This window comes from Battus philenor, unplaced genomic scaffold (genome assembly GCF_028537555.1).
Source record: "Battus philenor isolate CCGP_79_NKW_IND1 unplaced genomic scaffold, ilBatPhil1.0.hap1 SCAF_18, whole genome shotgun sequence".
Lineage (NCBI taxonomy): Eukaryota > Metazoa > Arthropoda > Insecta > Lepidoptera > Papilionidae > Battus > Battus philenor.
Genome location: NW_027181680.1, coordinates 1,906,586 through 1,927,500, shown reverse-complemented (window position 1 = coordinate 1,927,500; position 20,915 = coordinate 1,906,586). Strand labels below are relative to the sequence as shown.

General features: G+C 34.1%; 1 protein-coding gene across 1 annotated transcript in view; it reads right to left on the bottom strand.

Moving 5' to 3' along the window:
- Positions 1-20,684, bottom strand: part of LOC137920355 (neural cell adhesion molecule 1-like) — a 226,398-nt gene extending 205,714 nt beyond the window's left edge. The window contains exon 1 of the mRNA XM_068763660.1: positions 20,548-20,684. Within this exon, the coding sequence (XP_068619761.1) occupies positions 20,548-20,647 (100 nt within the window). The 5' untranslated portion in view covers positions 20,648-20,684. The remainder of the gene's footprint in view (positions 1-20,547) is intronic.
- Between the last annotated feature and the right edge of the window lie 231 nt (positions 20,685-20,915).

The window sequence follows — 20,915 nt, the reverse complement described above, 5'->3', positions numbered from 1 at the left end:
AGTTATAAGACCGCCCACTGTATTGTTACTATCTGTTTTGAGTCGAAATGAAACACCACTGGTTCAAAAGGAGACGTTTATTCACAAATCAGCTGGTCACCCTACACGAAGTATACTTCGCAAATCGCTTAAGAAATCACTGTCATAATAACTTGCCAAATAGTCACTTTTTATCACTGATTGTAGATCTTATAACTCGAAAAACAACACTGAACTGTCGTCATGAGGAGTACACTTATTTATACTACGGATAAGGTTCTAGTAAGTTCGAGATAGTATACTATCAGTGTATGTGTTGAGATCCACTATCGTGGACCCCCATTTTCATTTCATGGACCCCCAAATTTTTTTTCGCTGACGTAGACCCCTTGCAGGTTGTCATAGACCCTTAGGGGTCGATATAGACCTCTTTGGGAATCACTGGTCTAGACTGTCGCATTTAAATAGAAAAAAAAACAAATATTGTTATGTATTTCATAATGTAATACAGGTACAAATAATCTACACATTCACCAATTATACATATATAGTCTGTTAGATAAGTCACAATTGGAGATACGACATTGCGTGTAAACGCAATTAGTTGCCAATGAGAGTTAATTACATAGGACAAAGTCGCAAAACAGGTCGCAGCCAAACGCAGATAGTAGCGTCATAGCCTAATTACTTACTCTGTTGCTGACAGGCAATATCCCTTTGGTTTTACTTCGTCGTGATTTCAATTGACCCGTTAACTGGTTGGTCGGTGATAAATTTCGCATGAACTCACAATACTCTATTAAAGGTTCACTAATTTATATACACACACCCACACTCACACACACATATATATATATATATATATATATAAATATATATATATATATATTATTAATTTTCTATAACGTTTTATTCTACGACGTACTTTACAAATTACTTTTTTATGAATAATAACAATGGTTTGGAAATATTTACCAGATCAATGATTATTTATATTTTAATTCATTTTTTTCCTTTTTCTGTTTTTAAAACAAATGCGATCCAAGTCAGTTTAACGTTGATATTTATTATTGTATTTATAAAATGCTATATACCATATTTATAATATGTATGCTATATATAGGCATGTATGTTTGTACATGTGCTTGTTTTGTACAAGTTAATTACTCCTTAACAATACTGACACAATAAATTGCCTAGTGTGAATATTGTACTTTTTTCTTTACTATTATAAAACTATATATATATACATACTCTAATGAAGAATATTGTATTAAATTTAAATAAATGTAAGGTAATAAATACAATACTCCCCCAAGTCACCCTTATCATCATTATGTGAGCTGTAGTACGCCCACAGCTGGGCATGGACCTCTTTCACAGAATGCCAATAAAACCTAGAAGATTTCGCATGCATCCAGAGTTTACCAACGACCTTAACACCAAGAGCCGGTAGACGCGGTGCTGGTATACCCCCCACTAGGGGGATCCCTGGATGCAGGCAGCGCAAAACAATTCATGGTAAAGATCTTTGAGGAAGGCCTATCCCTTAAAATGGCCGTCTATCAGCTGAAAATAAGAATGTCTAAATATGTCCATCTTTGATATATATTTTGAAATACAATTTTTTACTGTAAATTTAGTTTTTATGTTCATAAGTACATAATTTACATTATTAAACATTGTAGGTTTACCTGAAATAGGTTATCCAAAGATTTGCATAACTGCGAACAATTCCGGCCACCTGTGTCTTAATCGTTTCGGGCAACCAAATAATTAAAAATATTATAAAATTAAGACATCTAATCCTCGACGAAAATGTAATTTGCACACCTCGGAATATAAGTTACATTTTTGTTTAAAATTAAAATGTTTTTTTTTTATTTCTTAACTTATATTTTCTTTAGAGCAAGTCACCCTTTTTTCCCGAGGAAATTCTACATAGGATCCCGTCTGTTGCGGGGGTACCTAAAAAGTTATACCGGACTCCAGACTTTAACTTAACAAAGTAAACAAGAAAGGCAACATAGTGTCATACTAGCAGACAGACACCCACTGCACTGGCGTAGGCCACACCAAACATCTCAAATTAGGTTATATGTACATACATAAATATATAATGAGCAGTCGTAGTCCAGTGATAGAGGAATGATACTTGCGGTCAAAGCTCGCGGGTTCAATTGTTGTATAATTCACACTTCGTGCTTTAATCACATCTGACAGACAAGTTTCCAGAGGATTGGTAGCACAGTACTCTGCTTTCCATTATACTACACTGTTGGCTAATCGCCTGCTAAGCATGGCGTATATATATATATATATATATATATATATATATATATATATATATATATATATATATATATATATATATATATATATATACATGCACACACACATATGTGTATATATATATACTAGCTGATCCCGCAAACGTTGTTTTGCAAAAAAAAATAAAGTTTTTAAATAACAAATGTAAGATAAGGGTTGATCGTAGAGAGGTGAAAATTTAGGTTTGTATGTATTTTTGTATGCTGTATCATAATAAAATAAAAACCCAAAAAATTGTCTAAAAAAGTTAAAAATAAAATTTAGGGGTGGACCACCCTTATCACTTAGGGGTATGGAAAATAGATAGTAGCCGATTCTCAGACATACTGAATATGCATGTAAAATTTGGTAAAAATCGGTCAAGCCGTTTCGGAGGAGATCAAGTTCGAACACCGTGACACGAGAATTTTATATATTATATATATATATATATATATATATATATATATATATATATATATATATATATATATAAATATATATGTGTGTTTCTGTGTATAAGTGTATATAATATTTAATGACGTCATAATTTACACGCAAACGATGTAATATAGCCTTAAATAAAACTATAAACACAGGCATCCAGTGCTCTGTATGCAATTAATTTTAATTAGCCAACACAAAGGCAGATGCCTCGGTAAGTAGCTTGCTACATACCCGAGCTGCGGTACATGTGGCTTCTTCATGCCGCACAAATTGAACGGAGGTAGGCAGGAATATATAATAAATAACATGACCAGACATTAAAGTCACGTCAAAATTTTTTAACGATTGTTGTAAATTCTTTTCAGATCACTGTGTGTTTGTAACACCTGTATATATTTTAAAGTGCACCATTATATGTGCAGACAGATAATTGTCGAATCAACACGCCCGAGAAGCGTATAAAAAAAAAAACAAAATAAGTTTATTCTTTTTTCAAATATATTTTCACAGGCACTTTCGAATCGTCAATTAACATAAAATTTCAGTATTGTCAGTCCTCCAGGAAGCTACTAAGATGGAAGCCTATGCCTTGCAGCAGGTATTTATCACTGGAAAAGAAAATAGCGACATATTTTCCTAATAGCCGGTTCTCTATTTAAATTGTAGTCACGTAATCTCTATATAAGATAAATTTGTTAGGAAACTTGATGCAAATATAAATAATATTATTTCAACTGCACATCTTCATCATATTTTTTTTTTTTATGGCCCCCGCTATTGGGGGCCTCTCGTACCCCTATCTAGTTGTGGGACAGGGACTTTATCTTTAATTTATTTTTTTCACATTATTTTTTATTTCCATTATCTTCTTTCATTCTTCTTATTATCTTTTATTCTTTTCTGTCTTTCATGTTATAATTCTTTTCTTTTATGCCCTTTTATTCTACTCTTCTTTCTTTCATCCTCTTATTTTGTTTTATAAATCTTATTTACTAGGTATATCACATTTATTTGCTTATATTTATTATTTATTTTGCTTCAGCCTTTGTTTTCTTATGCCTAGGTTTGGTTTTTTTGTGTTGCTTTTTTTACTATTATTTTGCAATACTCTATGAAATCTTTCCTAATTGTATTATCGCCTATCAGGGAGGCTATTGTCTCCATCTTCATCATATTAACTGATGGACGCCCACTGCAAGGCATATGTCTACCCCAAAAATCATCACGATGAACGGTCTTCAGCAACCGCACATAGCTGATCTTATTTTATATATCTGTTATTTCTTCTTTCTAGGCATTTTAATTTCAGTTTTCCTCCCCTAGTAATTTCCAATTGGACAGTCCACATTGAAGGTGGACGCACTACGCTTCTCTTGATGGTTCGTGGTCTCCACACCAGAACCTCAAAACCTCAACAACCTTCTGTTCAGCGCGCTATGTAGGTAGGCCGCTGCCAATTTAACTTACCAATTGTTATTCCTTACAATAACATAATACAATGCTAATAATAACGTAATTTTAAGCAGTACTTCCCAATTTTTACAACGTAGGTGCCGGTCTCGCGCCGGCGCGAGATGCCTAACAACCAACTTTAATGAGACACTACGTTGCCGGCATCGCATGAAGTAGATTTTTAGTTATCTTTTATAGCTTCTTTTTAATGAGCTTACAATATGAGTAAGCGAAAAAAATTGATTTCTGACTGCCTTTGCTTTGAGTGTTTTTATATCAAAGTTCTCGAACGTACTACAAAAATCACAGATGTTCCGACAGAGATTGGAATTTTTCAATGTAAATTTTGTGTAACGTTTTAATATCTACGTAATAAAATTCCTTGTTGGACATTTTAGTTATTAATTTCTCATCTTTTTCCACTTTTGAACTATTCAATTTATTATATATTTAGTAATCACTAATCAAATAACTTCTCTCTTAGTCGTTTCCTAAGAACTTATACATAAATTCGCGTATTACGGAGTCGTAGATGTTATAAAACACAAGTTCATACTTAATTACTCTCTGATGGGAAACGCCAACAGATTATCATTGAATTTTATGTAAACTGTGGTTATGAATTAGATTTAATCTAGTTACTTGTGGTTTAAAATGTCACTTATTCGTATGAGACAATACAACGATCGATTGTAACTTTGAAATAAAAGATACATTTAGTTAAAATAATTTATAATCATAAACTTTATACAATACCCGGCGATAAATATTGCGCATCGACCCAAAGGTCGTGGACGTCGAAATTAGCCGATTGTCTCTATCCAAAGATAGAGACAATCGGCTAATTTCGACTTCATAGAGCATTTTCTCTGTCCCATACTAACGCTCTACGAAGCCGAAATTAACCGATTGTCTCTTTCCAAAGGTCGATGTGCAATATTTATCGCTAGGTATTATTATTATTTATATAATTAGATTAAAAATTTCAAGTTTTTAACTCGCTGCACAGTGCCACCCTCATGCCTGCCATTATAAGGATTGACATATTTCATCATCATCATATCATCACCCCTAACTATGTCTACTGGCTCGTGGCTGCCACTCGTGAACCCTTCGGTCTACTATAGCCGTTGCTATCGTTTGCACGATTGATGTGTTCCGTTACCATTGCCATTTCAGACAAGCAATTCTTAGAGCCACTTCGGTGATTTTGTTTCTTCTGCATATCTCCTTATTTCTGATCTATTAGACGATATGTAGATAATAACAAAAAAATAATGCACAGTAAAACTATAAATCATTTTTATAGACATGATCCTATCTCGCAACACGTTTGTGTAGTTTTAAACTATATTGGCGTAATATAAAACTTCGTATGCGGCAGGTGATACGGAACTGACTGAGACATTTATAAATTCAATGCATGGGGAATATTGCATGTCGGAAACAGAATAATGTCGCATCGCAACCGCGAGCGCTGTGATTTATATAAAGGAGAATTGTTCCGAATCAGATTTTTACATTTAAAATAACTTGCGCCACCGCAGGACGTGTTCAAACAAACGTAACGTATCCACGACAGACACGTAGGCGAGGCGATTCGTTTCGAAGCGAATATAACACGGATTTTCTACTTCAATATTGTAAGCATTTCTTTATGCATTATATACAATACCGTGAATAAATATATTCATACTAAAGTGGAAACTTAATAAAGTAAAATACGCAAGTGTAAATTATGTGGACATATTTTGTATATTTTTATGATTATGTATGCGATAGAGGATCGTGGCATGAGATCTTGGGTCGCGTATTCGAATCCCGGGACTCAATCTTACATAATTATATAATCACAAGGAAGTTTCCATAGAATAGGCAGCAGCGCCCTCTATGTTCAATAATACACCGATTAGTGCCAAACACAGAGTCAAAATCTCTGTGTTTGGCACTAATCGGTGTAACATAACTCCTGAAGATGCCCCGTGGAGGGGTGAAACACGTGTTGAGTAATTTGGCGGTGGCGGTTGTGTGATTCGCATTGTTTGCCGCATACGCATTTATCAGCGGGCTGGCGAGCGGTGCATTTCATTGCACGACTACCACTGCATGTGCGGAAGTGGCTAAATATTGGTCCTTTTCTTACTTAGGATGGACTTCCGCGAGGTAACGCCTGATTCCATTAAAAACTGTACTAAGATCGCAAACCCACGTGGTAAGCGTGGCAACTGTGATATATTTCCCATAGAAATCTTTTGGAAGCCTTTATCTTGTAGCGTCTGAGGGCTGAAAAAGATAAGTCTGGACACAATACATCTTCATATATGTATTGACAAACAATATTAAATTTTTTATTTTTATTTTAATTTTGAAGGCACTTTACAAGTCAAAATACAATAGCAAAAAATATAAACAAGATTTTAGTACTGCGTAATTAATCAAAACAGGACATAATAGTGGATGGAAGTCATCAAACTGTATTAAAGTCAGATCCATTATATTGTCACGACCGTGATTTGGAGATAGGGAAACGCAGACGCACTAAAAATACGCCTTTTAAAGTTCTAGAGTTCGGGCAACGAAACTGGCAGCGATTCTGCTCGCTGCTGAATTTTCCCTACTGTTCTCACTATTATGAGTCTTTTCTTGTTTACTTTTCTTCAGGATGTAGACTGACCAAGAATGCCTCCAGTATCGGCTTTTATAGTCGTCAACAATATTCTAGTATGTAATTTTGATATTGTGTTTGAAACTAATGACATTGTCAATTTTCTTGCAAGCCACCTGCAGTATAAAACCTTTGCAGTCGTTACAAAACTATAATTTGGATACTCGATCTAATGGATAATAGTCGTACCAACTTCTTGAACATTTTCTATACATTTTGTGACATGACAAATGTCATGCTACGTGGACTGACGGTATAGATAATAAGGATAATAAGGACATAATAATAATAATATGGGCACCGCAGAACTACTCATCGTGGCGTTCTTTGAGGAAGCTTATACCTTGCATTGGGCATCCTTCAGCTGAAATCTTTTTTATATCCACGATCATTATCGTTGACCAATTGTGTATGTCATGAATACCTGAAGAGCTCAATTCAAAATAAGTATAGAAAATATATCTCTCCTATAATATCATCCTTAATTTAAGCAGCATGCAAGCATTTTTGGAGCCTGTTTTGAAATGAACTCGCAACAAATCACACGTATTTTTTGTGGTCACAATTACAATATACTTTTTACATTAGTAAAGTATTTCATACCCATGCTTTAATAGTGTTTATTGTACACGCTAAAAAACATATACGTAGTTGAATAACAGTAAATAAAAAAGTACAATGGGCGGTCAAATCACATAAGGCAATTTCTTCCAGACAACCATATCATGGAAACAATAGAGGTATAAATAACGGGTAGTTAGCGTGTTATATTTGTTTTATTAAAACTTAAAATTCCTTAACACTTTTACAGGATTTTTGAAAGTTTTTATTTATTAAACCATTTGCATTGAACTTATTTTTAAAAGCCTTATTCTTACTATAGCAAACGTACTCGTGGTGGTCATTTTATCTCTCACAGTCACTTTCTAACAAGACTGGTTTAAAGCAAGCTAGATTCGACGTTTACCAATGACCATAAGAAAGTTATCTGTGCACGAAGGATGGACGAACTACTTCTCTCCAGAGTCCTAATATCACAGCATTCCTCTGTTCTGTGAGCTATATTACCTGCAACACTGCTACCTCAATCTGTCTATCTCTTTGACTATGTTATTTTCATTCTTCTGCGGGTATTCATATTCTCGATTTTCTCTCGTTGAAAAATCCCAAGCATAGCCTCTCTATTCTAAATTATTGTTTGACAGTCTACTTCTTTAAATTCCTTGGCAGAACAGTAGAGAGGGTCGAAAAAATGACCGGCACTCCTTACAGTTTTTTTTATTATTTCTCGCATATCACGCACGGATCCAGAGGTGAATAGAGGTCCATAAATAAATAAATATAATTTCCAAGTTTACGTAGACCGTAACAAGGTATCAAGGTGGAAATAAGTCAGCTAAAATCACAAGCTAAGTGTCGCACAAGCAGTTTCAATGTTCAAAGGCTAAGAATTTAACTTTATTAATTCATATTAAGATAATGAGCTTTGCACGGACATTAAAAAAGGAAAAGTTTAAGTTTTTATAAATTATAACATAGAAGTTTTGGTTTATTTAACAGAATATATATTTCTTTTCATAACATATTCTTTAATGACGAGCGATATGTTCCGTCCAGTGCGATTTCAGATCAGAAATTTCTGATTTGATCTCGCTGCAAAAATTTTCAGTTATATTTTGTATAAATATTTAGGACACATTATTTATATTTCTTCTGTAATGTATGGGCGAGACCCATGTCCAGTGAACGTTCTTTGGCTCAAGTGATGATTATCTTGATGAATAATGATAGTTTTTAATAATTATAATAAATATTTATCTAAAACGGATTGGCAAGTAGACGGGTAGTAAGCAGGTTACATAGCTAGTAGAATAAATAGCGTCTAGAACATTTAATGGAATCAGGCGTTACCTTGCGAAAATCCATCCTAAGTAAGAAAAGGACCAATATTTAGCCACTTCCGAACATGCAGTGGTAGTCGTGCAACAAAGTGCACCGTCCGACAGCCCGCTGATAAATGCGTATGCGGCAAGCAATGCGAATTACACAACTGCCATCGTCAAATCACTCAACACGTGCTTCACCCCTCCACGGGGCATCTTCAGGAGCTATGTAACACCGATTAGTGTCAAACACAGAGTGAGCTTAGTCCTAGAAGCGTCTAGAACCTTAAGGTTATATACTGGAAATCACGGACCGGATAGCACTATATTAAGGTCGTCACAAGACCGGAAAGCCAATTCTAACTGCTTATATTGGAAATCTATAGGGGAAGATTATGTCCAGAAATGAACGTATTCAGATAAACTGATGATGATAAAATCGACTTTACTTTCATGTTGACACATAAGATTAATATTATTTGAATTTCATGATTAGAGGATATGGTATTTTATTCTTGAAAGAAGTTATACGTGCAATCGGGTATCTAACGATTTTTTAGATTTCTCTACGACATACAAAGTTAAGCATGAAAATCTAGTTTTTTGCTTGCTTTTTCTCTGTTGATGTTATTGATATTAGCTCTAAGGGTTTTACAGTTTCATCGGAGCCGAGTTCACGGAGCGGAAGGGTCCGTGAACTAAAAACTAAAGCTGGTAGGACGCCTACCAGTTGCACGGTGACCTTTGCACGTTGTTAAGGCTCTTTGCGAATAGAGCTTTGACGGGGTGTGTTGCTGGAGTATGCCTCGGGTTGGGACGACAGCGTGGACCTCAGGCGAGCCGAATAGATCCGAATCCAACCACGGTCCGCCCACGCTGTTCGCGGTTAGAGAGTGGGCGGCCGCTCTCTAAAAACGGGTGTTGTAGCGTGGTGAGTAGCCTTTGGTTTTGTTGTGTAAAACGCGGCGATCTGTGTGAAGTGTTGCAGGTGCAGTGGTTGCTAATGGTGAGAATAGTTTGCGCTTGCAGTATTGTGAATGTCGAAATCTAGTGTTTAACATCTTGCACTTATAAAGCATGGCTTAACAAAATGTTAAGCGTACATTAGAAAGCTATTCAAAAAACCAATATATCTTTAATTATTTCAGCTCTTTAAATGGGAACAACCAGTGAGTCACGTCCGTACATTTGCATTTCAGATTCGCGGTAAATAAAAAAAAAAACTCGTAAAAGTCGGGAACACGAAGTGGGCTTTATAAAAGAGCGAATGTTGTCGAAAGAAATTTCAACCATTATTTAAAATGAACGCCGGAGTAAATAAATCTGCATTAAGTGTGTGCCTTGGTACAAGGGCGTAGCTGAGGGCAATGGGGAGATCCTCCAACAACCTCCCTTCCACCCTCGACCTTGGAAAGGAAAAACATAATCCGATTATTTTCTTTTTTCCTTTTGATAGATCTTTCGTGTAAACTTTTCAACATTGTCGTGATTTACCGAAATGATAATGAAGCCTCAATTTATAGTTCCCCGAGGAGAACCGCGTTAATGACCCTTTCATATAACATAATAAGAGGCACAATACATAAATACAGTTATTCTAGTTATCCCCCTCTGATCTAGATATCCCCCTCACTGATATCTTTGGGTAAGGCCTGTGCAGTACAGTAGGCGTCTATGGACTGAAATTACGACGACATCGGATGGACAACATGTATATTTTCATGAAGGTATAATAAATAATAATTCTGCATACTTATTCATCTCTGATTAGAGGACCACTTGACCAGTGAAAAATTACAATTTCAAAGAAAATATAAACATCAACTTGGACTAATTCTTTTTCTTTACAGTGGATTGCAAACTGCAAGGCATAGGTCTCACTTAAAGATCGCAGAGATGACCAGTGTTACTTTGCTAGCATGCATCAACTACTATGTCATCGGTTCATCTAGTGCATGGATACACAGACTGCGGCCCGCCGGTCGAATACTAGTGGCCCGCCGACAGCAAAAATAATACTCTCGTACATTCGAAAAATAATGAATTCTATTCCAGAATAAAACCAAAAAAATTTAATTATTTATGCTTCTGGCGGCCGGCCCGCCATCGGTTTATGATTTGCTCGGGTGGCCCCTAGTCTTAATAAGTCTGTGCAACCATGATCTAGTGGAAGGTGTACCAACGCTGCATCTACCGGTTTGCGGTATTCAGTTCAAAACCTTTCCGCCCCAACTAAATATTTCTACTTAATAATAAAAGAAAGACACCGGCCGATTCTCGAAGCACATTGTTAAGTTTTATTATAAACTGAAACTGTAAAACCAATTCAAGTATATCCTTCATTAAATTTATTTTTACTTGAACAAGAATATACCCGCCTGCAATACACGTTTACGAGCAACAAAAAAGGACAGCGAAATAAAATCCTGCGATCCTTTATGTCTTCACTCTGTTTAAAAAAAGAGAACAGGATAAATTACTTGAATTTATTTATAGCTGTGATGCCAACAACTGAGGCGTCTTAATGCAGAATTTTAAAGTGTCCCATAAATCAACGTCAAACATTTATTGACTGAAATCAAATGATAAGGCCTTCTGCCTTACTACGAGAGTATTAGTTTATAAATAAATATATATTAACGTTTTGCCTTTTTATACAGAAATTGTTAGTTGTATGTAGTCTTTATAAAAATAAATACACTAGCTGACAAAAAAGGTGCAGTATGATTTTTAGCTATTGTAAAAAAGTTACATGAAAGGTTAAAACTAGTAAAATATAATATTTTACTAGTTTTAACTATATTTTCAGTCATTATAATATATAGAAAGATACGTAGCACACATTTTATCATTTATTTTACTTGAATTAGCCACTACTTGTCCTATTATCTGATTTTGGCTTGACGTTTATTTATGAGACATATTCCCAAAATTAATACATGTTAAAGATCGCCGCCAAAGACCGCTCTTGCATTCAGCTACTTTCCGCAAACTAATAATCTCGTCACTCTGATTACGTCGAGTGAAGTATTATGGTAAGCAGAAGATGCTTCTGCTCATCCTCTAGAACCTCTTTGTTGGTAGTGACAATCCTATATTATTTATGAACAACAAAGTGTGAATATAATATTGTATCTTTGAAGCCGTATTCGCGACCTACAAACGCTAGTCAAAATCATCTACCACTGGAGTACCACTGCCTAATGGTGAACTTATAACTTTTAAAAAACCTAGCTAATAACTTAATACTGAATAAATATCAGTCTTATAACTAAAGATGGATAAACAAGTAAAACAATACAGTGTCCGTTTGTTTATAATAACATAAGTATACTGATTTAAAAAGAATTAAATGTTGTCGATACTTACTCATAAACCTAATTATTATCAAGCACTTATTAAAAAGTTATATTTGCAAAAAATCAATTGTTGAATTTCTGAGCAGAACTGCTTTCCGAGCTAGTGGTAACTTCCTGTAGGGACAACAATTCGAAAGTGATTGTAATAACTTATTCTAATAAAGGATATTTTGATATAAAATATCTTTCTAGATGTGTTTTTATTGTTTTATTGGTGTACAATAAAGTGTTAATAAAACAAAAAGTCATTATTATTTTGGAACTTTTAAACAGGATTTAACTTGGAGACATCACGTTTTGATAGCAATCGAATGCAGAGGTCGATCCCTGGGGGGTGGAACCTTTAGAAAAATATTTATATTCAGTCAGCATCGGAAGGCATTGTATGAATTTTTGAGAGCCTCCGGGAATTATTGGGTAACGCAATAAGCGAGATTTGCACGAGTTTTGTTGTGACGATAAATGAACCATTTTCATTGGTTTTGTACGTGGTAACTTAAAACTTAGTTCGAGTTTTATTATTGATTTGTACAATTGATTTATTTTACCAACACTCGCGCATCAACTGTTACAAATAACTATCCTGACAGCCTTTGTTGGGCAGATAATATATATCATAGTAAGTCGTCCACAGCTGAACATAGGCCTTTCACTTAGATTTCACTTAGATCTTCGCCCAACGTTTTCTGATGACCTTGATAAGATTGTCCATCTTCGTATCTCATTCCAATACACAGGTGTTAACTAATGTTAATAAATTTATTTTATAAAATGTTTATTTATAAAACCTTTGTAAAAGAGATAATTTTATATTTAAATGTGTATATATGATTATACGAAATAAATTAATCGATTTCACAAAAGTTTTATAGCAAGCTATGAAATGAATTTGAATTGTAATAATATTTTCTGAAACAATAACTTTGTGTCCAATTTTCCATTTTGTTTATTCGGAAATACAAATTGAAGTAAAGAAAAATAATTACGAATTTATATGTATATATATACACATATATGTGTATACTTAGTCTGGCCATAAATATGGTTATGATTAAAAATAAACAAAATATTAATTTTGAATTTGGAATCTGTCATTCTTTTTTGATAGTATTTTTTTTTATTTTCGCGCCAATATATCGTAAAATATTTTGTGATATTGAAACGCAGTGGGGTGATGAAGAGAACCATATCGCTGTCATTGCAATGTATGAAGTAGGTATGGTGCCAAAAACTATTTCATTCATTCCATACGTTCGGTATTAGTCAGATGAGAAGGAGATAGCATATAGCGTATAGTCAAACGCACAGTTAAACAAAATCTCGTTCAGCTAATCTACCAAAATTAATTTTTACTATTTAATTCATTAAACTTGACTTTCACTGATGTCCAATTTGTAGTCTGCCGATTCGGTGAAGCAGAGCGCAAAAAGCGCATAGCTTGAAACCGCTTTTAAGGTAGCGTGTTGCGAAGGCTCCTGGGAAGCTTAGTCTAAAGCCGCTATAAGCTACAATTTCACTCAATTGGGTGATTCTTATCATGCTATTGGAAATCTATGAAGTATACCTATATCTAGCAATACACTTCGATGATTCTTTAAAAAAAGTACAAATATTTCTTTTATATTTCCGTAAAACTAAAAATGACTGAAATTAAATCTAATTATAAAATTTTATTTACAACAACTAAACACTTAGATATATATAATAATATTATTATAATATAGTAATATATTATTATGATAATATATAAACTAAACATATTCATGTTAGATAGTTACTAAAGAAAAAAAATCTGATGATTAAAAAACAAATGAATAAAAGGATACAGATAACAATATTTATTTGTACGTTTACAATATGTTTACGTAGTAAAGATTTTAATATGTTCTGATTTACTTTTATAGGGACAAGTTCAGCAATTTAATTAAATACTTTTGCAGATTGATATGTATTGAAAAAAGAATTTTTGTCCTATATTTAAACGTAAAATGAGGATCACATATTTTTTTATTATAAATCTCAGGAATACACTTTGAACTCTTGTGTAAGACTGAAGGAGTTAATTGAGTTGGAGGAGATTGCTAAGAGAAAAACTAACCATTCAGGGGTAGTGGACTGAAACTAGCGATGGTATGTTACAGGTTCGATTCCTGTTATATAATTCACACCTTGTGCATTAATATATAGGATTTCCACTGCTCACAAATAAGTTTCATCACGACGGGTATTGATGATTATGGTATATTCCCCCATATCTTTAAAGGTCTATGTATTGCAATGGGAGACTATGGTATGAAACGAGGATGACATCCACTGCTGGATAACATCCTGCGTTCAGCTATATCTGATGACCTGAACAAAACCATTTATCCCCCTTATGAATGGACGCCCTACGCTGGGCTTGTCGTTCCGTGATCTCCACTCCAGAACCTTAATAACCCAGCTGTGTCCAGTTCTTCATGAGGCACAGGGGTTCTCCGAAAACCTTCACCGGTTTCAGCTCAGGGAGAATCCCTCGTGTTTCTGTGAACCTGACTTGGACCAGACCGTGGTGTATCTGGTGGCTAACAGTCCCGCATTCTAAGGACTTCGGTACGATTCCGAAAGCAGATTAATTAAAAATATAAGTGAGGACACCATCGCCTAACTAATGGAAGAAAAATCCGACAGACCAGTGTTCCTTGATTATTGCAAAATAATAGTAATATATGTAATGGATATAAACAAAAGTAACACATACTGTAGATAAAGCAATGAGAAAAAAATGTAAAGAAATATAAATAACTATGTAAACTGTTATAAATGGTAAAATACTAAAATTTTAAAATGTACAATAGTATATATATAAGATAAAGTAAAATAATGTGATAAACACAACCTTTGATATTGAGAAACGGGGCGAAGGAAGTGAGGCGATGAGTGAACGGTAGATAGAAAGGAAAAGAAAGATAGAAATTGTAGAATGTAAGTAGAAGACAGATAGATCATGTGTAAGAATGATTGAAGAGTATGGAAATAAAAAAGAAAAGACAACGAAAAAATTATTTAAAAAATCAAAAAGGTCCCTGTCCCATAAATAACATAGGGGAACGAGAGGCCCCCAATAGCGGGGGAGGGGGGTTAAAAGAAAAAAAAATAACAAAACTGTCATCTGTTTTGCGAGATATTTCACGAAGAGGTAGGTATTATTAAAAAAATGAAAATGCAGCTTTCATTGACGTCATTTTATTCGCGACACAGAAGAGTCGTTCGAAATTTCTTAATTTAATTTAAATGAAATAAAAAAAAAATACAAATGAATTCTTGCTATTTAAGCGTGCTGACATTAAACACACCCTTGCTAAGTCCAAAATCCGTTGCGAATGCGAAATTAGCTCTCGTTCCACTTTACATTCCTTATTTTAGAGAAATTTTAGATACACTTCTCGTTTTTCTTTATGTGTATTATGTTCAGCTTATTTGATTTGCAAATTACTAGACGTTTTTTCGGCAATTTTAAACCTTTTAATAATATTAATTTAACCTCGAAGAAAAATTCTTTGTTATACACACACATACCCGCGTACTCACATATATATGTCTATACGCGCAGATTGTTTATACATATATACATATATAAAAATTCAACGCTTTTTAATTCCTTTGGTCACGCCAAAACTCAAAGAAGACTCGAGTTAAGACGTGAGATCTTTATTACAAGCTTCCGAGACTTTAAAGATAGTTCTTATGAAAAAAAACACGAAACAATTGCTGACAAATTTAAAAAAAAATACAGACAACTGTTTGAAATTTACGTATTAGATACATCGAATTCGTGCATTTAGATTCCCAGGCGTGTAATTTTAAATTGTCTTTTAAATTAATAATACTATAATGTCTAATTATTATGTTGTTTTGTAATTAAAATAAAAAAAGATTTAAAATAAAAAGAGAACATGTTTTAGTAATTTTTTTCATAGTTATTTGCATCCAAACGCAAAGGTGTCATAAGAAACCATTTGGCCGAAATAGGTATACACAAGCGTGTATAAATAGTGTAAACAGAGGCATCGATCCGTGTTTATAGTTTACAAAACTAATCTATTTATGTTTCATATCATCAATAAAAATATTGTATAAATCACGGTATTACTTTTATACGTTTCAATGATTAATTTGATTGTACTTTTTTCAGTTTTGAATTTTTTTTTGCACTTTTTCCTTTGCTCATTTTTTATTTATTACATTAATTCAGTTTCACTTTCCCTCACATCTTTTACAAAACATTTTAATCATATCTGTTCGTCTTCCACAATTCGGCTTACTTTCCTCATCTACCTGATCACAGTTTGTTATATATCACAGTTACTAATTTATTTTCTTTATTTACAATTTTATTTGTACTTTTTATTTAATAATATTGGAGACTCCCGCGTTAACATTCGAGTGGTTGTACGAGTATGTAGCTTCAAGTGTGGCTGCTTAAATTACTTTAGGTGTTACTTGAAATACATCGTCTACCAAGAAGATTCTTTTTTCTTCACTTAAAGAATACCTTTGATCGGTATTCCAGGGTTTTTAATAAGGTGATTGTTTGTAACTTCAAGTTTGGTAGCTTAAATTACTTTAGATGTTACTTCAAGTACGTCGTCTACCAAAGAGATTCTTTTCTCTTCACTTAAAGAATACCTTTGATCGGTATTCCAGGGTTTTCAATAAGGTGATTGCTTGTAACTTCAAGTTTGGTAGCTTAAATTACTTTAGATGTTAATTGAAGTACGTCGTCTACCAAGAAGATTCTTTTCTCTTCACTTAAAGAATACGTTTGATCGGTATTCCAGGGTTTTCAATAAGGTGATTGTTTGTAACTTCAAGTTTGATAGCCTAAATTACTTTAGATGTTACTTCAAGTACGTCGTCTACCAAGAAGATTCTTTTCTCTTCGTTTAAAGAATACCTTTAATCGGTATCCCAGGGTTTTCAGTAAGTTGATTTTTTGTAACTTCAAGTTTGGTAGCTTAAATACTTTAGATTTTACTTGAAGAACGTCGTCTACCAAAAAGAAGATTGTCCTTTCTTCAATTAAAGTTTATTGTTGGTTGGGTACAGAGTTTTTTTGGTGATTGTATGTTGAACAAAATTTTTGCACATCCATTACTACCGTGTGCATACACTATTTTGTTTTTAACATATAAGCTAGCATAGTTACGGCTCGATGTGTATACATCTACACTAGACAAATATATTTTGTACTTTATTAAAGGAACAAACGTAAACGTAAATTTTTTATCGCTGCAGACGTGCCTACTTGAATTAAATAAAAACAAATAAAGGCTAACGATCTTTGACAGTAAGACAACACAACAATTACGCACCATCTTAATTATCTCCGTACAGTCGACGGCAATAAACAAGCAAAGCCTGTAAACGAACGCTTACCAAACATCTGCTTTTCTAATTTACCACCGACTATAAAAACTCTACAACTTTTACAACCACTGCGATCGCGTTTCCAAATATAATTTAGGTAGTAAAACCCATTCTTAGTGATGTGAAACACCTATCGAGTCATTTATCGATACTTGTATTATACTTAAATTTATATATATATAAAAACATTTATATACCATGGATTACTGTGTATAGGTGTACAAGCCACAATGCACGGTCTTACTATGCCTGCCTCCAGTAAGTTCAGTAGGTTTACCTAATAGGAGACCTTTGCCGCGTCTACCGGCTTTTGTTTATTTAATGGAATCAGGCGTTACCTCGCGGAAGTCCATCCTAAGTAAGAAATAGGACCAATATTTAGCCACTTCCGCACATACAGAGGTAGGCACACAGAGTAACTAGAGCACTAATCGGTGTAACATAGCTCCTGAAGATGCCCCGTGGTTGGGTGAAACACGTGTTGAGAGATTTAACGGTGGCAGTTGTGTCATTCGCATTATTTGCCGCATACGCATTTATCAGCGGGCTGGCGGGCGGTGCACTTTATTGCACGACTACAACTGTACTCGTATGTGCGGAAGTGGCTAAATATTGGTCCTTTTCTTACCGGCTTTTGGTCTTCACTCGAGTACCTTTCGATTCATTGTTCTAATTTTGAATTGATGAATGCTATACATGATACGATTGAGGATGTTAATAATTGATAAGATATTTTTATCAGCAATTACGACCTAGAATAATAATTGCACGCAATTATTTTCCGATAGGAAGAAGCGTGTCAAATATGCGCAACCACAGAGCTTATCAAAGTATGTATTAAAATGAACTTAGATGCTTTATATGCTAGAGTAAGCTTTTATTTTTGATATCCTAATCGGTGGAGCAGCGACAGGAATCTTTATTGTAGTTGTGTTTTATGAAAATCAAAAGTAAGAAAAGGACCAATATTTAGCCACTTCCGCACATGCAGTGGTAGTCGTGCAATGAAATGCACCGCCCGCCAGCCCGCTGGCACACACACTTGTTTGGCACAAATCGGTGTAACATAACTCCTGAAGATGCCCAGTGGAGGGGTGAAACACGTGTTGAGTAATTTGGCGGTGGCGGTTGTGTGATTCACATTGTTTGCCGCATACGCATTTATCAGCGGGCTGGCGGGCGGTGCACTCTATTGCACGACTACCACTGTATGTGCGGAAATGGCTAAATATTGGTCCTTTTCTTACCGGCTTTTGGTCTTCACTCGAGTACCTTTCGATTCAGTGTTCTAATTTTGAATTGATGAACGCTATACATGATACGATTCAGGATGTTAATAATTGATAAGATATTTTTATCAGCAAATACGACCTAGAATAATAATTTCACACAATTATTTTCCGACAGGAAGAAGCGTGTCAGATATGCGCAACTACAGAGTTCATCAAAGTATGTATTAAAATGAAATTAGATGCTTTATATGCTAAAGTAAATTTTTATTTATGATTTCCTAATCGGTGGAGCAGCGAATCAGGAATCTATATTGTAGTTGTGTTTTATGAAAATCAAGTCTTTTTAGTCTTTACTCTGTGGACTGAACACTTCGCCAAGGCCAATGTGAGACCAGTTTTGCTAGCAATATTTGGGGAGATGCCTTCTAGTGGACGTCTATCCGCTGATGATAGCACATGTCAATCAGTACCATTAAAATCAAATAAAAATTAAAATAAAGTTAAAAAAAAATTACGAACTTATTTAACATATCGATATAACATTGTATCGATAATTCGTGTACAAACCTAGCAGCTATTTATTATCAGGTGTTGGCTATATTTTTTATTTACGTTAGCTCAAGCCCCGTCCACTATTAGCCTGAACCTATAAAATTCTCGGCTCCCTCTCGTTCTCGTGAATCCGAAATCATTAGAATGAAAATATGGAAAAACATTTCACCTGGCGTATTCATTTTGCGGGCCGCATTTTTTACAGTTTTCAACTTTTCGCAACTTGTTTTTTCCTGTTTCTGTTAATTTGTTTACCGCGATTTATTTAAGTTGATCCGATTTTGTTTATGATGTTATATACGCTGTGAGAAATTCTTTTATTTTCACGAAAAGCTTAGGCAATAATTTTGCTAAAAAAATCCTGCCAGACATTTCTTTATTCACTGAGTTAATTATTCATATCGTTATGTAAATATGATCATTTAAATTACCACTTAGGACATGAGAGTAATGAAAGAGGAACCCAACTTTATAGAACTTAGAATCAAACTGATCTGTCTTATAAAGACATCCTTCAACTTAAAGCTTCTAGGGATCCAAAATCTTCATGATGTAAGAATAGCCCGCAACAAACTTATACTATAGGGTGGGCCAAAAATGTTTGCAAATAGCAACACTTGATTTCTCCAAAACCGTGAAAGTAAGGGGCCAACGGCAAGACGGAGCACATCTCGTCGATGTAATTTTTAAAAAATAAATTTTAATAAATGATAATTACGGTAAATAAATCATAAACAAAATATAATTTGTACTTTTATTTCTACACATGTTTCAAAAGTGCAAAAATTTATGGCCCACCCTATATATAACACTATATAACACTTTTGCAACGTTCTATATATATTTCCAAGCTCTGTCATCACTTAAAATTATAAAATTATAAGGATTGTTTTACAAGTGTTTGTTTAATGTTTTATGAACAAGTAACTTAACCAACTTTAATGGTGGTCTGATGAATATGTACGATATGTTATTAAATTCTCTCGCAATGATCTAACCGATGGTAAACTTTAACCAGACTGGCTAGACTGACTTACCTCCAGTTTAAAAGTAAAAACACTTATCCTTTACAAAATGTTCGTATTAAACCACTTATTGGCCGCAGAGAAATGCATTGGTAAGTGGTAAATAAAACTAAGTTATATATTTCCCCATGGAACACGTATCTTAAAATTATAAAACCTTTAATGTACATATATTTTGTCCTAGAAAGCAATATTTCAGCGCCACTATATCTATTTATATAAATTTCAACTCACCCAGATCTTCGCTCTCTTCGAGATGACAGAAGCCATTTTCAAAGATAACTGCCAGTAAAATAACACTCCACGCGATTTTCCCGCCAGATGTGTCCGCCATCTTGAATTTCACTAATTCACCGTCATTATTCGAAATATTTTTATTTATTTAAAAACACTTATTAAACTCTTTTCCTTTCGTTTGTCTACCTGGAAAGAAATAAAAATGTTATTAAATCATGTTCACTTATAAATAATATTAAACAATTCTTTGTTATTCTTGATTAGGGCGTATGCCAATACTCGCGGCGCTGGGCATGAGGGTTGTCGAGAATAGTTTTTTTTTTTTAATTTCAAAAGGTCAATGTTAATTATGACAGTGGATACAG